Raw genomic sequence first — 23,188 nt, 5'->3', positions numbered from 1 at the left:
TGTATTCTTTCCTTCTGTCACAAGTGCCACTTGGCTTCTTGAAATGTGCCTATTTTATCCCCAACAAAATGTAGATGCCTGATCACTGCACTGTACACCTGAAGCTGAAGCTGAACAATAATGAATGTCAACTACAAGTTTGTGTGTGTGTGTGTGTGTGTGTGTGTGTGTATACACATATATATATGTTTATATATGTATGTATGTATATATATATATATATATATATATATATATATATATATATATATATTACGTATATAGTTATAAGAAGCGGAGTACAGCGCTAGGAATAGAGACAGTGGAAATGTAATGGCTGTGTGCGATGTCAGGAGGTAGTGGATGGGGGGAGGGGGTTGACACAGTGTGATGGATATAAATGATAAACGTCTAACTATTACATTGTTTTGTGCACCTGAAACTAATAAAAAAATGATTAATTAATTAATTTAAAAATAAAAGAATAGTTGAACCCCAGCAGTAAACCACAGATCAGTGCATTTCCCAGTGAGGGAAAACATGGCATAATAAAGTATCAGAAAAAATGGACCCTTTCTGTTCGTTAATCTACTAAAAGAAGTTTTATTTTGTGACTGGGAAGAACTGGATTTGCTTCTCGTAGTTAATCTTTGCAACAATCTTAGGAAGTTGACGGGACTTATCACGTTTGTTTATAAAAGGTTGTGTGAAGCCAGACCGGTTCATGTCATGCATTCAGAGGCAAAGTACAAATCATAGCAAAGCCAGAATCTGAGCCCCCAGTCGGTGGAGCCACAGGCTGTTTGTATCCAGAACCTTCATTGCAGCACAATGGCAGAGGCGTTTAGCTTGAGTGCCTCAGTCTTCCTATGGACACTAACCCTTCCACCCAATACACAGACCCAGCTCTTTTAAACTATGTGAACGGAAGTTCAAGGGCAGGACACAAGTGATTTGCAGTGCCATTCTTCCCAAAGAGCATGGCCAAGAATGCAGTTTTAGACGTAGCCATCCTCATACCACAGGAGTCATTAGAAGGGCCTAAAATCAGAATTAAGGGCCCCATTTAATAGGCAGGAGTGTGTATCTTTGCCACAGCTGGCAGAGTAAACGTAAACTTGCATTTAATGCCTTTTTGATTTGTTTAACAGCTGCGAACATATCAGAGCTAATCTTAGCCATTTTCATTACGGATGGGCATGATTTCAATGTCATGTTCTCTTTAATGGTATCTGCATTTTCTCAGATAAATGGAAAAGTAACCCTATAAAGCAAAAAGTAACTTGTAAGGGGAGGTGGCTGAGCACACCTGCCATACATTAGGCTGCCCCCTCCTTCCTGGGGCTTTTCAACAACCTTAACCAAGAAGAGAAAACACTGGGCTGGTTGCATGTCAGGTCTTTTTTCCAGGTGTCTGTGATGAGCCAAGTTATTTGTGGATTGGGGGAGCCAAGCCTTGGAGGAAAGCTTGGGGTGCTATTGAAGTGTTTGTTGCTGAGAACATGCAGATGGTTCTAGATTGTTTCAAGCTGACTTCTATCCGTGAAACGAGATACACAGAGAAAGCTGCAGCTGTAGAACCAGTGTTGACAACAGACAGAGCCAGGAACGAGGTGACTGGAGACCCCAGTGATGCTTCTGCCATTGGCCTCCCATTTTCCTAGTTGGCCATAGCAGGCAACTCACAGAATGCTCCTAAGGAAAAAAATCCAAATACACATTTAGAGAAAGATACCTAGCAGAGTATGTCCACGGGTAAAAAGCTCCTGCTTCAGCTCATTGCAAAACCAGAACTTTCTGGAGAGTCTCAGGTTCCTATTTCTAGTTAACTCTTGGCCACCTGCATACTTCAAACTCAGCAGGTTCAAAGCTAAATTCATCGTCTTCCCAACCACCATTACCTCTCCAAACCTCAAACCTGTGACATTCTTATCCCCTCGGTCATCTAGGCTTTCAGTCTTGAAGTCTTCCTTCTTCCTCATATTCTATGTGTATTAATTCTGAGCTGCTACTTCTAGGATTTCTCTCTGCCCTGCTGTCTCCTCACCCTATGTTACTTGAACTATTGCAACCGCCTTCCAGGGTGGGTGTCAATTGGGCACAAGGCACAGAGGACTCTGGTTTCCAGGACCCCCATGACCCTGAGTGCCCCACTTTCCAGCTAGCTGAGCAGCATAGGAACAAAACAAGAATTTGTTTTCTCCGAGAGGGGAGCACATTCTCCCGTGGAGGCGAAGTCGGCATATTTACCTCGGTTTGTAGCCTGGGAAGAATTCCCGCCTTATAAGTCGGTGCCTTGCTAGGGATGCCCAAGGCCATTTTCTCCAAAGGAGTGGTATGGTAGATGATTGTCATAAAAGCCCCAAGCCTGGCCTATGCTGGAGTCCATACAGGGGCTCCCGTCCAGCTGGGCGTCTCCCTGTTCATGATGCCGACCCTTCTAACAAGAGCAGCCCCAGCCCAGCCTCCATCACACGCGCGCACCTGGCAGCAGCCTGACCCACCAGCCCCTCACAGCCTTTCTGCTTTCATATAAACATCTATATATCACATCTGTTTAACATGTGTCCGGTTCGCCTTCATGAAAAAGGAGAATAAAACTGCCTGATAAGAGACCGTGGGAAACCTCGACTGCCTTCAGCCAAGTTTTAGGAATTCATTGAGTGGAAATATTAACCCTTTGTCACTGAGGATCTACGCTTGGGCTGCCGGCCCAGCGTGATTTGTTATTTGACATATATTCTTTCTCTGTAAAGCATATTCAAAAACAAAACATCTGTGAGAGTGAGGGCAGATTTATTGCCTCCATTCAACCGAACAGGAAAAATCAGACCCCGGTATATTAAATAACGTGAATTTGAATTCAGAGAATTCTGCTTCAGCCTTGAAGCCAGAGTAAGTCTTTTTAATGAGCATTTTCTCCTTGGAGGGCCTCGGGCTGGTGTGACACTACAGGACATTCTCAAAACGGCAGGACGCAAGACTAAATCATTGACCTGTGATTTAGCCTAAAAAGGACCCGTTCCCTCCAACTCATCAGTCAAATCACTAGGAATGATCACAATGGCTTCTGGGTCTTAATCATTATCCCAAAAGGAAAATAATCATCCATTATTCAGGATGATTGTTAATCTTCACAACAACCCTTGAAGCATGTATTATTATTCCCAATGAAAAATAAGGAGATGAGGGCCCACAAAGGTCAGGTAAATTCTGCCCCCAGCATGACTAATAAATTATGATCTCTGTCAGGTAGATCGGACTCCAGACCTCAGGCTCTTCCCCATTCACCACACTGCCTGCTCTCACAAGTGAAAAGAAACACCGTGATTGCTTATCAGAGACCGCCATGTAGCTCCCTTTGTAGGCAGGGCCAGAGGCACCCAAGTCAGGACCCATGACCTTGACTCATCTCACATTCCACACTTGGCCGCGTCTGCAGAACCTACGTCCATCTGCAGAGATGGTATTAAGGACAGATGCACCCAGCACTGGGTGAAGTGTGTGGAGAGCAGCACCCCCAGGCCTGACACTGCCGACTCAGGCACCATTGGCACAGCACCCCTGCAGGGAAACCCACAGTCACAAAGCTTGGCAGCCTGTTGGAAACTCCACACTAAGTGCAGGAAGGACATATATGCATGTTCCCCAACTTCCAGGGTCCCATCAGCCTTGGCTGCCATCATCTCTTTGCCAGTTCAGTCTAAATCCAGCTATGCACCATTGCAACCACTCCCTTACCCTGGACCTCACCTCCCCTTGCTGCTTGGTGCGTGCCTGCGCACACACATGCATCACACACACACATATACACACACACATACACACAAAACACAGGGTTGGATCAATCCAATCACACATTTCTTTTATTTCTACCTCTGGGCTGCTGAGTGCAGTCAGGGGGAAATAGCACACAGCTGCAGGCTGGCGCATGATTGTGACCCATCTCACAGAAAACATCAGTTTTCCTAGCTGGTTCCATCCGTGTGCCTGCTCAGGGTTCCTGCATGCCCACAATGGCTTTCATTCCTTCCTGCTGCAGACTCCAAACTAGAAGCTCACCACCTCTGTTCTGAGAAGTGACAGTGCTTATGATTTTGCACAGAAAACGAAAGCTTGCATGAGTGAGCTCCATCAACTTCCTGCTCCCTTACCCACAAACCTGATTGTATCTGCCTCAGCTTTGTGGCCTTCTCACCCACCCACTGCACACGCATGTCCCCAACCTACTGTTTCTGTAGCGCCTCCTGTCTCTGTCACAGGCACTACCACCCGTCCAGCCCCCCAAGCCAGAAATGTGGGCGTCACCCGTGACATCAGCTGCTCTCTCCCACCTGCACCCTTCTCTAGCCTAAGTCAGTAATTCCTGTTATCTCTGTTATTTTAAGCAGCTCTTGGACCCATCCCTTTCTCTCCATGCACACCCCCTTGGCTGTAATTAATCTCTGTGGTCATCTCTGCTTCTGGTCTCGTCCCCTTGCAATCTCTCTGATGTTGCTTACCACTGGGCCTTTTTATAGAATTCTCCTCTGTTCCCCTACTCACAATTCGCCTGTTTGCCCATTACCACACTAAGGGCAAATTACCCGGCATGTGCTGTCTGGCCTCACGTCTGCATGCTTGTCCTGGTTTATCACCCCCACCCCCTCACCTCTCACACACATACTTTACAAGCAGCCCCGTGATCACTGTACAACCGAGATCCCATTCAACTAAAGACTATTGTTCCGGGCTATGAGGCAAGCTCCCCAAATTAGAGAACAATGACCCTCTGAGTGTTCACCAGGCAGGCTTCAGAAATAGCTCAAGAAAAAATATATAAGGAGCTAATATAAAATAATACTGAATGTCCACTATAATTAAAAATAATATATATAGTCACAGGATGTAAAGTAAAGCATAGAGAATATACGTAGCTATTATAATAGCTAGATATAGTGTCAGATGGGTGAATATAAATAAATAAAAATATAAATAAATACAAATTAAATTAAAAAAAATAAAATGGGAATGGTCAAAAGAAAAAAATCTAAGGAAAATTTGCCAACCCACCCAAGGAAGCCTCTCTGACTTTTCAGAGACACAGTTTGTGCTCAGAATGCCTCCTCCATGTCTGGACTGTCCCCTCCATTGTGTCATCTCCAGCCAAATGTCCCTGGAACTCTGGTCATATACACTGTTTGTAGGAAAATAAATAGAGATGAGATTTGTCTCCTCAAACTAGACTTTCACAAACAATAAACTGAGCTGGGCAATAGAGGAAGAAAAAAAAAAGGAGAGGAGATGCCAGGAAGCTTTAATCCGGGAGAGGGGATTTTACAACCAAGTTCATGACCTGACTGTTGGTGTCTTTCCTGTCTTGTGGAGACACCGAGTGCTATTTCCTGTCACTCACAGGAACAATGATGGCATGGATCTAAAATGAGAGCCTGCTAGATCTCAACTGGGTGTCCGGGTTAAGATTTCAGCGCAGCTGAAATTCTAATCAGAGAGATTTGGCCACAGAAACTCACAGCAGTCTCAATTATCCTTCTCATTATGATCACTCCTTTTTGCTACCAAAAGTCAGCCTTCCCAATGTGACATTTGTGTTCATTGCAAAATGAAATCACTGGGCCATTTAATTAACACTTGCTGTAAATATTCAGGGATCCCCAAGTGCCAAGGGGTGGGTGTGAGAGGGACGAGGCGAAGTGAGGGGCCGGGGGAGGAAGTCTGGCTGCTGTCGTCTGGCCGGACAGTGTTCAGTCCCCTGCATTCTGAGGCGTCCACAAGTTAAAGGCTTCAGGGCCTCTTGAGTATTTAATGTATGTAAATACATGATGACATCGCACGCATTACTTCAGACCGTGTGATAAAATAGTCTTGGGTCGGGGTCACCGGGGCCAGGTTGGGTGTGACATTGCTCGTGGAGCCCAATGAACACTCTTGGCCAGGAATGTCGTGGCGTGGAATTAGCCCCTGGGCTTTCACAAAAGGTGAAAGCATTCACAGACTCTACAAAGGAAGTTTTTATGCAAGTTAGAGCAGAGAGAGAACGCCATGGCAGTGTCCAAAGATGATGGCTGCCTCGGGTAGGAAGGAGAGAAACACCGGCGGGGGTGAGGGGGGGCCGGGGGGATGTCGCCGAGCAGAGTCCAGAGTCTCAGAGTGGACAGCTACGCTAACTTCAGGTTAGCTTCTCCTTACACGTACAGGAAAGGGGGAGTAGGTCAGGCAGGTTTGAGGGCTGACATCCTTCCTGGGGTCTGGTCTGTTTGAAGATGATGTTATCTCCGGACTCCGGACTCCGGATTCGGGCTTGGCCACAGCAGCCTGGGACTTTAATGTGTCACCAGTAAAAACTGCAAGAAGTTGTAAATTGGATTCCAGTGTCCGGGTGCCTGAGGCTTAAGAAATTGCTCTTTCCCAAGTTAGGATGTTGTTAATTAACGAGGTATGGGTTTACTTGAGAAAGGGAACAAGCAGAGTTCTTCAGTTAATCTGTGAGGGGAGAAACAGACAGAAAACAGATGAACATCAGGATGGATCAAACTGCACACAAATTCGGTTTAATTACAGGTGGCTAGATAGCGAGTTATGCAGTGAGTTAAACCGCAGACTAGCTAAGTCTAACTGTGTTACTGATTGCCTGAATTTCACCCTTACAAGGAGCACTGTTCCCTTTGACTCAAAAAGAAGCCTGAAGATTCAGTTCGGCTCAATCTGCTGAAGGACCTGTCTTAAAGTGTAGGTTTTATTATGATTCGGGTATGATGAGGCCAACGGATCAGGAAATGGCTGTCATTGAAAAAGACAGTTCATTCACTACTCATAGTTCCCAAGAGAAGGGGACACACCAGGCCAGGCTGGGCTGCCCAGGGGTGCCCCAGGCTCTGTCAGGAGGTAGAGGGGACTGGGAACTGTGGGCAAGAGCCTATATTGTCGTTTCTGCAGGAAAGAATGCATGAGGATTGGCTGCTTTGAATAATTTCAGAGGACTCTGGGGCAAAGCGGCTGTCCTAAGTCTATGATTCCTGGCCCTGGGGTCCGTAGGGCAGGTGAATAGTGGCCAGGAGTGTAAGAGTCCCACAGAGGAGCCGGAAAGGATGTGTGGGCCCCCGGTTGGCTGGTCTGCATATGAAGGGCGGGCTCAGAGGAGTCCTTCAGTATCTCTAGGAATTGGCTAATGCTGGGAGTGCTGTCCCTCCAGGGTCAGCAAGGCCCAGATGTCAAAGCACCAGAAACCCATGGTTAATACAGAACCGGTCTTGCAATTGTCCATGAAAGCCCTTTGAATCTACAAGAAATCATTCATTTCCTTGGGTTTACCCAGAGACCCAGAATTTTCTTTGTGAACCAGGTCTTGGAGGCAGCCTCGCACGGGTAGTTAAAGAAATGCAACATCGCCCCCTGCTGCTTAAAAAGTGGACCTTTGACAAGGCTCTCAGGAAAAATAAAAAATGACAGCACTGGTTTAAAAAAAAAGAGGAAAATCTCGACTTTGCACTCAAATCAACAGCATTTCCCATTTCCACAGAACTTTCTTTTTCCTAGTACACTGGGCCCCGGTGTGTGAACTGAGATGTCTGAGGTCTGTTTTTCTCTAGGCGTTTTTGACTCGCCAGTTCCCTAGCCCAGATGGAAAGTTCAGAGTAAGTTAAATAGCCAAGGTTACAGAATAATACCATGACAGACCTAGAAACTCATAGGGTTTTCCAGGCTGTTTCTTGGTGATAAAGGTTAACAGGAAACTGCTTTCCAGTTTCTGTCAAGAGGACGTGATTTTTTTTAATTTTTTTTTCAGAATATGCTTGTTATTTCCTCTGCCTTCCTGTCTCTTGGACAGGCAGGCAACACAGAACTTGGTGGAAATAAATGCGGTTGCAAAAAAACAAATGTAAAATTTGCCGTCTCATTTCAGTTTTTCATTATTAGAAAGTTGAAAAGGGAATTAGTATGTTTCCTTAATATACTGTTGAGGAGAATATTGGGACTGGAGAGACAGAATGCCTTCACTCCTTAATACTCAAGACTTAAAACAAAATGCAATACAGACATTAAGGCATTGCTTCAAAAATTAAGTTGCTTCAGACCCAACAGACTTAGACTCCGAATATTATTACAGAGCTGAGGTCACTCAGTGTCAAACTCAAGAAGCTTCGGCTGTTGTTCTGGCTTTAGGAGTCCAGGTGATTGGCAGCTTTGAACAACTTTCCATGTTAACAGTGAGAGGAGGGGCCAAGGGGCAAGGGCTGGGCATGGAGTATAACACCCCTACGCTGGACTTTCATGACATCAGGGAAGTCATCTGTTTCTTCTCCCTCCTGAATTGCCTTCATGGCCCATTTCACTGTCCAGTCAGAACTCTGACCCAGCGCTGAGTGGAGAGGAGAGCAGTTGAAAATCAGTTTCATTCGCAGATACGTACTGAGCTGTATTAGTGCTAGAGATGCAAAAATGAATAAGATTTGGGCCCAGCCTTCCAAGAGGTAGCAGCCCAGTAAGAAGACATCCCCAGAAACAGAAAATGACAGGACCATGGGACAGCACAGCAAGCAGAGGGCGTCATGGGAGCTCTTCCCTGGGGACAGTCAGCAGAATCGGCTAAATCGTGGTGACGCTGAGCCAGGGCCAAAGGGAGCAGAAGTGAGTTGGGGTGTGGGGGATTGTGTGGGGGGTGAGAGGAAGTTTGAACAAAGGGATGAAGCAAGATTTACCTGCAATAGGACAGGCCTGCAAGTTGTCCAGGTGAAAGGCATTTTTCTGAACCACCTAGAGTGGCGTCTGAGGCTTTGTCAGCCTTTCTCCCTCCGCTCCCCTCCTCTCTTCTCCCTTGCTTTTCTTTCCCTTCCCTCAGTGCCCCTTCTTCCTTCCTGCCTTCCAATTTTGCTATTCTGACAGCCCCTCTCCAAAAACCCTTTACAATGGGTGTAGGTTTATAATTAAATCAAATGTAACTTCGTTTGCTTTGAAATGTAGAATTTGCTCCTGCATTTCAAGTCCCCACATTACTAACGACCTGAATAGTTGTACAACTTGAGTTTCTCCGAGACCACTGCAAGCCCTCTGCAGAGGCGTGTGCATGTCCTAAAATACTTGCTCCAAAAGCAGGAGGCAGGTGCTTTTTTTTTTAATCTGCAGGGGGAGGAGGGTGGTAAAGATCAGCCAGCCTTCTCATTCCCAGGCTTTGCAAGAATGAGGGTCATATTGTAATTTCCAAAAAGTCTGCAGACTGTCACACGTGATCATAATTGTATTAATGTCTGTTGATTGAAAATATCTGCTAATCTCTGACGTTACCCTGGATTCATTCCCAAATGTAAATGAATCTGTTATCTTATTAATTGCAACAGCCTCTGCACACACTTGAAAAATGATAGAAAACGTGATTTACTGAGTCTGTAGACAAGAGGTTGCTAACTGGACTTGGCCTTATATTAGGTTGGTGCAAAAGTAATGGCGGTTTAAAACGTTAAAAATAATTACAAAAACTGCATGTTTGCACCAACCTAATAAAATGTTGGTTTGTTGTTTTTGCTGTTGTTTTTTTTTAACCGGAATTACTTTCCAATATTTGAAGGCAGTGGACTTCTTAGGTGGAGAACCACGGACCAACTCGCACTGTCATCTTTTACAGTCTGAAAAAACAAGGCCAGAGAGATGACGTGACTTACCCTAAATCAGCTAGAGCTGGGACCAGATCCCTGGTCTCTCAACTTGCTCCCCAGGAGTCTTTCCACCCCCTTGTAATGCTGTTCTAGAAGACCACAGCACTTGTTTCTTCTCATTTCACCTTCGGGCCCTCTCAGTACACCCAGTTTCCACGAGGCAGAGTTGTCACACCCACTCGGAGCCTTCGCCCCCTCCAAGGCTCCGCATTTCCATCATCTCCTCTTTCCCTCTCTCATCACAATTCCTCTCCCCTTAGTGCGGCTGATCCTTAGACAAGTACAAGTACCTTATCTAATTAAGGAATTCAATAAACTCCCAAGTCAATGTGCAAAGGCACATTTAGTGTAAACAAATAATATCAGCATGTTTCAGCTTGAAAGCAAAAAAATCTATGCACTCCGTCGGGATAAAAATCCAATTCTCATTTGGCTTACTATCCATTAATATCACAGTGTTAAGAACACTTGCTCCAGCCCTTGGGAAGAACAGAAATCCAACCACACCTCACCACCTTCAAGATGATAGTTCGTAACCATTTCAAAGAGAAATAGGGCCCCGTATTGGATGAAGCAGAAGAAATTATCTTTTAAAAATCCAACTCAGCAATGATAAGGACAAAACAGTAATGTGTTGAAAACAAATCGTATGAAAAACTGGAAAGCAGATGCGAAAAAAGAAAGTAGATGGTCACGCTGAAGACCACTCTAAGAAGTTGATGGCAGGCCCAGGTCTTTCTACGGTAAGGGCTGTCAGGCATGATGGTCCAAACCTACCATAAATGGACTTGAAAAACACTGTTTTTCTCTCCAAAGTGAATTATATATATGAACACAACTGATGATGGCTTTTTTGTTTAAGATTGGGAGTGCTAGTCGTCCTGTCACATCCTGTGGCTCAGAGATCAAGTTGATGATGTGCTTGGTCAGTTGATGCTTCTGTGGTTCATTTGCAGCTTTTGTCTTCCAGGTTCTACATAGAAAGCATCTCATACCTAAAGGATAATGCCACCATCGAGCTCTTCTTTCTGAACGCGAAGTCCTGTATCTACAAGGTAAGAACTTTCTCTTCCTGTTTGGAGTTTCCCGTTGAAATCTGAAAGCATCATTTGAAGTTGGAAATCCCAAGTCATGGTCCCTAATGCGATTTTATCGATTAATAGAAGAAATTTATAAATTAATTACTATAAATAAATGAGAACTCCATGAAACTAGCGCTACCGGTATAATCACGTGACTCCTTCTGATCCCAGCACTGTACTTTTGGCTCCTTGACATTTTCCTTAACCTGACCTTAGGAGTCGCCTTAACCTGGCAACTGAGACAAAGAGGAAAGCTAGACAATTATGACAAATGCAGTAGTCAACGTAGTTCTCGCTAGTGTGGATGAACTTGGATCCAAATGCAGGTATATCTGACGACTTTCAGACAGTCTAGCAGTATCTCTCAAAGGGACGCTCTTGGCCTTTTGGGTGGGAAACATTTTTTTAATTGTGCTAAAACACACATAAAATGTACTATTATAATCGCTGATAAGTGTCCAGTTTGGTGGTACATTAAGTATATTCACATTCACGTCGTCACCCCCCATCTGCAGAATGTTTTCCATCTTACAGAACTGAAACTTTACACCCAATAAACACTAACTCATCCTTCCTCCCCTCGCAGCCCCCGGCAACCACCGTTCTTCTTTCTGTCTCTATGAATTTGTCTACTGTAGGTAGCTCCTGTAAGTGGAATCATACAGTAGTTGTCCTCTTGTGACTGGCTTGTTTCACTCAGCATAATGTCCTCAGGGTTCCTCCATGTTGTAGCCTGTGTCAGAATCTCCTTCTGTTTTAAGGCTGAATAATATTCAATTATATGGACATACCACAGTCTGTTTATCCCTTCATCCACCAGTGGATGATTGGGTTGCTTCCATCTTTTGGCTCTTGTGAATAACAATTGCTCTGCACGTGGGTTTAAGAGTATCTGAACACATTCCTGCTTTCACTTGTCTTGGGTGTATACCAGAAGTGGGGTTGCTGCATTGTATAGTAGTTCTATTTTTCCTTTTTTGGGAACCTGCCATACTGCTTTCCATAGCGACTACACCAATTTTATATTCCCACTAATAGAGGTTCCAATTTCTCTACATCCTTGCCAATACTTGTTATTTTCTGGTTTTTTGGATAATTGCCTTCCTGATGAGGTGGTATTTCATTGTGGCTTTGATTTGCATTTCCCTTCTGATTAGTGATGTTGAGCATCTTTTCAAATGCTTATTAGCCATTTGTATGTCTTCTATACAGAAATGTCTATTCAAGGGACATTTCTTAATTGAGTGGGACAGTCTCTTACACTGCATCCAATTCCCCCATATGCTTGTAGAGTTCCCTGTCGTTGAATAACCCAAATGCCCACACACATGTCCAGCACACACCTCCTCCCTGGGGAGAGGGGCTTGCAGAGCACACACCCCGGGTTGAGGACCACTACTAGGAGAACACATTTCAAGTACACACCCGCTCTGCCAGCCCCCAATACACCCCACGACTGCAGCCTTCAGCACCCTACCTTGGGCTGGCACATAGAGAAGGACAGCTGACTCAGCCTCGGTCACAGCATGGCAGACTTTGCCCCAAGGGCTTTCTGTAAGTTGTGTGGCTGAATCTTCACGACACCTCTGCGAGGAATGCTACATTTTGTCCCTGTCTTCCCTGAGAGGAGGAAGGTACCGGGAAGTTAGGAGATGCACCCGAGGACACATGTCTCGTGAATGGTCTTGTCCGTCAGGGCTGATGCTGGCCGCATGACTGCAGATCACAGAGCTCAGTCACCCCGCGTGCACCCCGGTGGGCAGACTCCACTTAGAGTGGAGGATGCCCCCGCAGCCAGGGAACTGGAAAGCCACGTACACACGTAAAGCGGGCGGTGACTGTAAAGCGGGAGGAGTTCGGGAGATCCCACTGCCTCTATTTTCATGGTTAAATAAACCCAGTTTTGGGGGATTGCAACAATCTACTAATCATTAACACACACACACGCACGGACACACACATGTTGCAATGGCGTATCAGCCATCACTCTTCCTTCTGGAAGTACTTCATACTCATTGCACAGAATAGTTCCACCAATTGCAAATATTCAAAATAATGAGGGCCTGGTAGCAATCAAATTCAGTTCTGTGAAAGGACCTCACTTGGTGACAGTTGCTGAGCCAGGACTTAAACTGGGCTCAAACCCAGAACACTCAGACTAAAGTATTTTGGGGTTTTGCTGAATGGAGGGAAATGTCACTAAATGTAGCTCCAGGAACTTGCAAATTCCTTCCTCTCTCTAAGCCCTTGTTTTCTCATTATAAAGTGGAAATAATACCACCAACCTCACAGATTGTAAGAGGAACTGCTGGTTTTTGTTTAATGAACGCGAAAGCCCTTTGAAAACGTTCAGGAGTAAAACGTGCGCACTGGCCACCAGGTGGCAGACGTGGGCAGTAAATGTCTGGAAAATCACGGAACTGATGAAATCACACTAAACCTGGGCAAGTAAAAGTTGCCCCCAATCGTGCTTGTAAAGACAGTTGGGCAAAGGGACAGAAACAGTTTCTCTCTCGGGGTTGCTCAGTTAGTCTAGTCACAAATGCTGAAGGCTACGGTGCTTCTGAGGACTCTAGGATTTATGGGAAATAATACAATAGAAGGAATCCTCAAAACTAAATAGTCCACGTTACCCGATTGCAGGTGGTGATGCAAATAACCCAGGGGTTGCTGTTCTAAAGTTTACATAGGAGGCTAGATTGTATCACAAGACCGCCTGTCTCCATCCTGTCATCAAAAATAATATTTTCATTGGCATAAATTGACACGTAGAGTTTATAGACATTTTTCACATGTATTATCTTATTTGAGCCTCATGAGTGAGGTTGAGCGGGACACATTAGCTTTCCAGAGGCAAGAAACTGATGTCAGAGAGGTTAAGGGACTTACTCAAAGACAATGAACCCAGAAGTAGTTGAACCAGGCGTGTGACCTATTTTGCACAGCTGTAAATATGTAAAGATATTGGGAGTTCCAGTAGCAGAGTGATTGTGATTTGGAGTTTAGATTTGGTGTCCCACAGACTTGGGTTTCCTTCCCAACTCCGCCTCTTAGCAAGTGCAGTAAATGTAAACACCTTCTGTGTTATCTCCAAGCTTAATTTTCCTCTGTGCTTTGCAAGGATATTAAAAGACCCTACCCACGACCTTCTTCAGAAGATGAAGCGAGATAAAGCATGAATTCCATTAGCACCGTGCCAGGCACACTCTTAGCTCCTGTGGGGTTCAGACCCAAGGTGTTTATCTTGGCTGTGACCTTCTTTGTGCCATCCATGCTGCCCTCGGGCCAGGGGTGGTGCCAGACATATAATCTGCAGATGATGCTGAGGTTCCCCCAGCACAGGTTCACCATCAGCTCCCTCCCTGTTTCTTGGGGAAAGATCCCTGCAATCGCCAAGTTGTTCAGATAAAATAAGCAGTTTATTCCTGCTCCTTCCAAGTCCCTGTGTCATTCACTTTTGAAAGCATTACTATTTCTTTTTATCAAAGTAATCTATGCCACAGCTGGGGAACATAGGTGGCAGCAAGAAAAGAAAAAGGCCAAATGTAAGATGGATTGACTCCATAAAAGCAGCCTCAGGCAGGAGTCTGCAGGAGCTGGGCAGGGCTGTTGAGGACAGGACATTGGGGCATCACCCACTCATAGGGTCGCCAGGAGTCAGAGCCGGCTCAACACCTTGTAACACACAATCTTTAAAAGCCAAATGGTTCTAAGAGACTGATTATGAAAATGAACCCCCCTCCACCCCCGCCAAGTCCCGCCACTTTCAACAATTATAGCTGTTTCTTCTGGTATTTGCCTATTTCCAAATAATTGGCATATTCCTGGATTGATCCATTTTCGATTAGTTGACTTCTTGTTAAGATAGGTGAGGGTTAAGGTCTCCTATACAACCATCCACAGGTTCCCTTTCCCCATTTTCACAGTGTGGGGTGAATGCCACAGCATTCCATTATTATGACTAATCCAAGTAGCATCTTAATGGTGTTGATTCTTTTTTTAGATAACCAGCTATTTACCTAAAGGTAATAATTGTCTTGCTGTTACCTGTTTAGTTTCTATGTACCCATCCTTTTTTCCCAAAACACCTACAGATTCCAAAATTCATTAGCAAAGTTAATTTCCAAATACATCAGGTAATAATTCATCAGTTCCCCTCTGGTTTGGTTTTGCTGCTCTGCCTTTATTGTTTTTCCGGGGACCTCCCTTTTCGAACCATCTGTCCTTTTGCTTCAGTCTCGAAAGGGTCTCATTTGCAGCCCTCACCACAGGACACCCGTTCCCTCTCTCTTGTCATTTCTGCACCCCAACTCTGCAGTGGGTTCTCTGTTTCCTGGATCCCGAGTCTTCCTGTGTTTTGTTGTACACCATTGTTTCACTGAAGAACAGCCTGCAGTAAATCCAGAGAAAGCACCTATGTGAAGTAAAATGTTTGGGTCCTTGACTATCTGAAAATGTCTTATTCTACCTTCATATTTGATTAATAGTGTGACTGGATATGGAAATATGGAAGGAAGATTTCTCTCAGGATATCAACGGTGTTGCTTAAGAGTCTTTGACAGTTGCTCTGCGGAAGCCCACTGTGCTGTACGTTGCATGTGGACCCCACCACCACCACCACAGATGGGGTCCCTTAGGCTCTCCTCTTTATTCTCTTCATCTGAAATTTCAGGAAGGTGTGTCCTGAAGTGCGTCTTTGTAAATCCATTATGTTGTGTATTCAACAGGCAGTTTGAGTCTGGAGATTCGTATTCTTCAGTGCTTGTAGGTTATTTTGTATTATCTCCTCTGTTTGTATATATCTCCTCTCTTATCTCTGTGCTCTTCTTCTGGAACTCTTGTTAATCAGACGCTAGGCATGGCCTCCTGGCCTCCTGCTTTGATACCTCAGCTCTCCTAGTTTCCATCTGTCTTTTTATTCTTTCTAGATTTCGTCAACAGTATCTTTAATCTCCTTCGTTGACTTTTTAACCTTTGCTGTCCTGTTTGCAACTTCCCAGACCCCTTACATATTATCTGGTTTTCTTTTTTTATATATATATGTGATGTGATTATTGTCTTTGTAATGAATATCCTCTTATTGCCCTGATAATATTAACGATCATGCACGTTCTGTTTCTTTCCAATTCTTTTTCTTTTTCCTGTTTATTTATTGTGGTCTCTGTCTTTTGTGTAGGAGGATTTCCTCAATTGTGTGTTGATCCTGGTCTCTCCGTCCATATTTAAGAATGAGGCACTGAGAAGCTGACTGGGGGGATGGTCCCCTGCTGGGTGACCTGTGGAGTGATCCCCTGGCAAGCTGGTTAACCCCACCTGTCGGTGTTTGGTTGTCTTTCCTCTGTGGCTCTTCATTCTCTGCAGAAGAGAATCTTCCCACTTCTGCCTGCGGCAGGCCATGGCCTCCATTCTGGGTATAGTCTCCCTTTCAATCCCTGCACTTTCAGTCTGCCTCATCCCAGCTTCCTGTTTATCTCCTCCAGGGGCCAAATCTCGGATCTCTTCAACAGCAGAAAAATGAGGAAAGAGTTTTCGTTTTATTGTTTTTCCCAAACTATGAATACTACTCTCCTACCGTCCCCTCTTTCTTCACCAGGAGACAGAAAGCATGGCTGCAGTAGATGGATGTCTCTCCTACTTCCCGTGCTTTACAATCCCCCCATTTTCTACAAAAAGAACAGGAAAATAGCAGTCACAGTGTATCCAAGTTGTAGAAAATTAGACTGTGGTCACGAGAGGGCAGGGCTGTAATTGTCTAGTTTAAGTAGAGCAGGAAGGAGTACAGAATGGTGTCACTGACACCTCACATGGCCACATGCTCTGACAGCACTTCTGATGTGTTTTAACTCATTAAGGTGACAGGTGGGTGATGGCAAGGAAATTTATGACCAGGGGATAGCTAGAACTCATTTAGAAATCTGCCTGGTTCCAGGGAAAAGTCCCATAGGAACTCTACCTGGGGATGTTGTGTGCTCCCTGGGAAGTGACACGACAAAGCAAGACTCTGCTGCCAAGATTTCCATCTGGTTCTCTCCCTCTTTGGATGTGGCCTCCTACATCGACTGAAGAGGCCCACTGGTCAGCCTCCCAGGAGGCAGTGGACTTGTCACGCTATGTGGGAGCGGTTGGATGGATGTGGATTCTCCTCAGCTCTGTCCCCACCTTCAGGCTGCAGGATCCAATACTGCCTGCTCCGAGTTCTCCACTGACAAAATCAAACGGCTGTCACAAATTAGTTGCCACGATAATTTACAGTAGCCATGCAAACAACAAGTACTAGGCCATAAAATGTTAGTGTCTGTTTCATTTTTTTAGAAGGATTCCCATAGATTATAGACCTTGAAACTGTAAGGCAAATAATGAAATCTGAGATCCAGCCCCCAATATTCTTCACATAGAGAGAAGAAAATGGGCTCCCACACTGAAAAGTCTTTTATCTCTATTCAATTCCTCATGGAAGTAATTTGATACCTATATGATTGCAGCTGGGCGAAGTGAGGGACTAATCAGAATGGCTAACTGTGCAATCATAAATCTCATGTCTGAACTGTATAACCCTGTCCAGACCTCAAAGGGTTAACCATCTCCTCTTTATTTGTCAAACTTAAATCGTGCTCGATCTCAACACTTACGTTGTCCAACAATGATAACCAAAGAAACAGGACCCATGGTCACCATCTGAAAAGGGCTTCTTTGGTTGGAGGAAAAGTGTGCACGAGCATTTTTCTGAGTGAATTTTTATGATCACCTTCCATGACCTGTCACTGAACTAGGCACATAGTCAATGCTCAATAAATTGTTTTTCACTGATTACTTTCCAATCCCAGAGAGCAAGAATTCATGTATTTCCTGTGAAATTACCAAGTTTGGTGCCTACATATATTCACTGAGTGCAGGTCATGTCAGAAAAGGCTTAGTTTTATGTGTGCTGGGGGATCTTGTCCAGCCTTCTTTTCTGAGATGTCCACATTGGTCTGAGAGCTTCACATATTCTTGGAGCTTAAATAATCAGTCTTGGGCCACATTTGCCACTTAGGTCTAAATGTCATCACTCTTATTAAAATTAAAATAAGTGGTCTTTATCCAAAATCTTCAAAGAGCTTTGTTAATGAGCAGATGGTATTATCTCCTCTGAAGATGAGAGAAACAAAGCCCAGAATCAAGTTCCACAGGACTAAGGAGCCAATCTAAATATTAGTCTCAGACATGCAGAATCCTCGTCCATATCTCTTAGTTTGATTACTACAGGTATAGTGTATATACTCTTATGACAGAGAGCGGAAGGAAAGAAGGACAGACAGGGACTTTCATTTTCAACTCTAGAAACTCGTGAACTCATCATGTTGTCACAAATTAGTTGCCACGATAATTTACAGTAGCCATGCAAACAACAAGTACTAAGCCATAAAATGTTAGTGTCTGTTTCATTTTTGTGCCCATGACCTCTAAAAGATCCCTTGCGCTCATGATATGGGCAGTGTGCAGTAGACAGCAGGAGTGATCCCTGTGCCACAGAATGAGAGAGTGGGGGCCCGGCGTGAATGGCATGTATTCCAGTGGGTCATTAGACAAACATGAAGTGACTTGCCTGACGGAAAACTGGCGAAGGGCTAAGAAAGGAATTGTACAAGATCACATCAGTCTTACGTGCCACGGCTCCTGTTTGCCTGGAGGTTACTTTTGTGTAGTCATGGTGAGTTATGCAATGAGGCGGGGCAGGTGAAATGTGGGCATCAGGACCCACTTGAATGACATACACAGTGACTGATACACACACGTGGATACACGCGTACACACACACAATGCTGTCCACCTCTTTAAAAATATCTATCTTACTAAGGACTCCTGTATATGCCAAAAAATGCTTGCAGAGCAGAGGCAAAACTGTGAAGTTCAGATTATCTGTAAACATTAGGAAGCAAAATACATAATACAGACATGATGTTTATAGTGTGTCTTAGAGTTTCCAAATCACCTCTACATTTATGTTTCACCAAACTCGGTAAAATAATTGGAAAAGAAATTGTTGTCCCTGTTCTACTAATGAAGAAAATGAAATTCAAGGAATCAAGTGATTTGTCCAGTTTCCTAGAGCTATTGGGGGAGAGGAGGCTTGGGGGGGGGGGGGTTCGACCCAGAACCTGGAACTTTCAGGTGACAGTAGAAATGATACTAAGCAGAACAGCAAAAAAAAACTGTAGTCTTTAGATGTTTTGTGGGTAGGAAGAACGTTGGTCACAGTTGGTGAGGATTTATTAGGAAAACCATTGAACAGCCCTGCATGTTATTCTGAATGGACTTTGCAAAGGTCCTTACTGGAATCTTCTCAACCTACCATGTGGTTGTGAGTCATATTTTCTGTTATAAGTATTTCATTAATCTTACGTGAAAGTTGGAATTTCTGTCATTCTTGACCATGGAGGAATGCTTTTCATTATGATTCTTGTTTGAGTGGAAAGACCACCACATCCCACAGAGCCAGGGGACCATGACGCGATACTTCGGCCTTCAGGACTTTGGAGAAAGTCCATCACACCTGCCACTTGGGGTTCTCATGGGGCTATCTGTTTGGAACACTGGAAGGCCCTCAGATAGAAATCTTTCTGAGAATATTGTTAGCCATTATGTTGCTGATAAATGACCTCAAGCCTCTTCCTCAGCTACTTAATCACCTAGGATAAAACCATGCTGAGTGGGAGGAAGTGGGGCCACCTTCCCCCGCTTCTCTGAATGCACACACCTGCAGATGGTCACGTTTTGTCTTCCCCTACCATTTTTCAAAAGATCAAAGAAAGCGGCACACATTATTCAGTAGTACGTGAAACAGATGCCCCAAACACACACAAAAAGGGGCACCAGACATCATATTCCCTTCTATCAGCTTCCCTTTCTTACTGGTGAGTCTCAAGATAAAATTATTACATGCCCAGTGGACCACCTTAGATTCCCAGGCAAGATTCTAGCTCAGCAAACTCTGCAGACACCCTTGGAGGCATAAAGAAATGTCACACCACCAGCAGCTGGGTGGTGCCACATGGAAAGTGCTCATTGGTTTTCCCTGAACGGTCTTTTTCTGCTCCCCCTCTTTCCCCATTTCATCCTCAGTAAAGGGAAAACCCAGTGCCCCAGGGAAGTATGGGATTTTTACACATACTACAGACGGTGGAAAAAAAAATGTATACACATTTTAAGGAAAGAAAAAACTGTGTTAAAATTGTAATAATCTATACCAGTAATAAAAGATGGATAAAAGTCATGTGTATACATTTTTTTGGTACCCTGGTATTTCAGGTCCCAGTTAGTTTATTTTCACAGCTTGAGCAGAAACACAGGAAAGAAGCCACCTCTGGTTTGCCAGAGAAGACAAATGAGAAACAGGTAGAGTTGTCCTTTTAATGTTATATGGCAGCATGTGTCTGAGAGGAGGATCCCTGGCAATATTTAGTCACTTTTCTATGTGGGGAACTCAGCTTTCGGGTTTTGAAGTACACCGGGAAATGTGTGGCGTTGGCGGATGGTCTAGAGCTCTGTGCCATCACAGTGGAATTTTAAAGAGAAAACCTCCGGGGAGGGCCAGGTGTAAAAGGGGGGGAAAGCATTATGAACAGGAGACATCAGGAATCAGGCAGATACTGCAAGGTCGGCATGTGTCTTCCCGTTGTTCCTAGATTGGTTCTTACACACACCATGTAGATCTCTGTACTGACTCCTCTGAGGACAGACAAGATGATTCTTGAACGCCATGAAGATTAAGTAGCCATGGTGAGAAGGCATAATGCAGCTCTCTTTTCCATCAGATTCTGCAAGGGTGTGGGATGTCTGGGCCACTTGTTTCTTTAATCCTTTTCCCTCGAACTGGCCACATTTTGCCTCTCACGGTGTTTAATACCTTCACTGGGAGCTGGGCAAGATTAGAGAAGGTGAAAACTCACCCCAGTTAGAGGTGCTAGTTCCTATTTACCCCGATGACAAATATGGTGAGAGAGAACTTGGGTAAATGAGCTCAGGCAGTTAATTGTGCATTGTCGGTAGCTTTACTTTGAATAATAGTACATTACAGTTAATGTTTACCGCCATATTCATGTCTAGCAGTCTCTCCAGGGACTGCACAATAGGCTGTGTAAAATAAAATAAAATTAAAAAGACCTCCCTCTGCCTTCCCCACCTTGCTTCCCCCCACAGTCCACAGTGTAGACATTCTCATTTAGCAGATGAGTCAAATAATGGACTCAAAGTTATGTTCACACTGAAAAGAGTTGTTTCCTGTTGGTTGGTTTGGCGTTGCACATTAGATAAGCCTCTCCTTGGATGTTAAATATTAGCCCACCGTTGACCATTGGCTACAGCCTAGGTGTAAATGTTTGACAGAAGAGCACACATCCCGATACACTAAAGCAATGCACGAACAAGCATACACAGCAACTGAAGGACACCGATTGGTGGGGATGGAAAAGAACGGAGTGAGAGTAGAAACGATCCTTTGTGAAAACTCTGGACAGTGTTTCTGTTGAACGTACATTGTTAAATGATTTACATTCTGATGGGACCTGGTAATCCCAGAAATGCAATTCCAGGCATTCCTCCACAGCCCAGCACTGACAGTCGGTATCAATTCCAGCAGCCATAAAGCTCCTTCAACTGGTTAAGCAAAAAGAATTATTGTTCCCCATTCTTCCCTATGCTCTGGTAGGTTCTCTTAGCCCACATTTCTAAGGGGGTTCGGTAGCAAACATTATCATCCATCTTCAAAATTCCTAAACCCCAAAGAGCCTGAATGATATCCTTCCCTCAGAAGATACAGGCATGCATAAGTGCATTGTCGTGACTTACAGGGGCCCATGCTGGACCACAAAAAATCATTAGAAAATCCATGAATCAGAATTTGGTTTATAATTCAAGTGAAAAGTAACTTTTGTTTTAGCTACCTTCAATGATAGATGTGGTTCTGAGAATATGTGGCCAAGACTCAGTCCTAATTGGTTGTGGAGAATGCACATCCCCGGGAAGGTGACACCTGGACAAGAAGTTGAGGGGTTGTTTCCAGCCCCATCAGGGCCAGCAAGGCCTTGCGACTTTGGGCAAGTCCCTTACAGCCCTGGATTTCTGTTCTCAGTCAAACCAGGGGGCTGGGTAGGCTAGCTGTATCTACCGTGTTTCCCCGAAAATAAGACCCAACTGGAAAATAAGCCCTAGCCTGATTTTTCAGGAGGACATCCCCTGAACATAAGCCCTAATGCGTCTTTTGGAGCAAAAATTAATGTAAGACCCGGTCTTATTTTCGGGGAAGTCTGTCCAAGCTCTAACTTTTCTGTGATCCACTCACTCAGTGTAGGATCTAGTGATATTAGAAAGAGATGAGAAAAGTGGACATTTCTATTTAAAATCTTGATAACGGAAGTGTGACATCAGTTCATTTGGTTATTATTCTTACATGCTGATGGACTCCAGGTTTCCCTTTGTCTTTAAGCTCTGAACTATACATAACAATACAGTGTTGTGCACTTAAAATGTTTTAAGAGGGCAGATCTCCTGTTAAGTTGTTTTACCACAGAAAAAGAAAAAACCACACACACACATAAAGGGATGCAAGGAAACTTTTGGAGGTGATGGATATGTTTATTACTTTGAATGTGGTGATGGTACACGGGTATTTGCGTAATGTCCAAATTTATCAAATTGTATATATTCAACATGTGCATTTTGTGTGTGTTATCAATTACACCTCAATAAAGCTATTTGGAAAGGAGATATGAACTATATACATATTAAGTATATATGCATATGTATATTATATGTATATACATATATATTGTATATACATATACATATATTAGATTTTTTTCCAAAAGGTTTATGTCCTCTTACAACCATGTCCATAGATCATGACTAAATATTTGGGGGAAGAGCTAGTAGGACAGAAGCATTTTTAAACTTGGACCCTATAACAGCGCTGACTGATAGAACTTTCTGCAGTGACAGAAATGCTCTGTATCTGCTCTGACACCATGGTACTTGGAGCTACTGAGTGCATAAAAGAAATGTGGCAACTGAGAACTGTATTTTTAATTTTATTTCATTTTAATGTACAGAGTCACAATCCTATTTTAACATTTTTTTCAATAAAGCCTCATTCCTGGTTCTGAGTAGCGTTTATAAAATAATAATAATTATTATTACTATTATTATTTATCAAGTAACCTTACTCCATTGATTAATCAGATTCACAGATTTGTAAAAAGGTGGGGACTGGCTCACTCCTTCATTTCTCCTGAAGATTTAAAGATGAGGCCTTTGAGACTGCATAGACCTCAGACCGCCGTGTCCCTGGCTGAGAGCTATAAAACAGATATCAGGGAGTATTGGGGGCCAAGTAATTCAGAGAAGTTGCCTCGAGGACCAGAGATGCTCTATCAGATTTTGAGATTCAGGGGATTCCCCAGAAAACAAAGGCCAGGCCTCATTTTAGGGAGATGTCATACA

The 23,188-nt window shown here is 44.0% G+C and overlaps 1 protein-coding gene and 1 long non-coding RNA gene across 12 annotated transcripts in view; one reads left to right on the top strand and one right to left on the bottom strand.

The window, feature by feature from the left end:
- FRMD4A (FERM domain containing 4A) overlaps positions 1–23,188 on the top strand; it is a 565,607-nt gene that overhangs the window by 430,097 nt on the left and 112,322 nt on the right. For all 11 annotated transcript variants that reach the window (XM_019738286.3, XM_019738288.3, XM_074324782.2 and 8 more), the window contains one exon: positions 10,600–10,684. In XM_019738286.3, coding sequence (XP_019593845.1) covers positions 10,600–10,684 — 85 coding nt within the window. The remainder of the gene's footprint in view (positions 1–10,599; positions 10,685–23,188) is intronic.
- LOC109450702 (uncharacterized) lies at positions 3,819–12,566 on the bottom strand. Its single transcript, XR_002137878.3, has 3 exons — positions 12,189–12,566; positions 9,471–9,599; positions 3,819–6,462 (listed from the first exon to the last, which is right to left on the bottom strand). It is a non-coding gene; the product is annotated as an uncharacterized LOC109450702 (long non-coding RNA).

Source organism: Rhinolophus sinicus, chromosome 1 (assembly GCF_057876585.1).
Source record: "Rhinolophus sinicus isolate RSI-liver-muscle chromosome 1, RSI-T2T, whole genome shotgun sequence".
Taxonomy (NCBI): domain Eukaryota; kingdom Metazoa; phylum Chordata; class Mammalia; order Chiroptera; family Rhinolophidae; genus Rhinolophus; species Rhinolophus sinicus.
The sequence above is the reverse complement of the archived record's forward strand: the minus strand, read 5'-3'. Positions and strand labels throughout refer to the sequence as shown.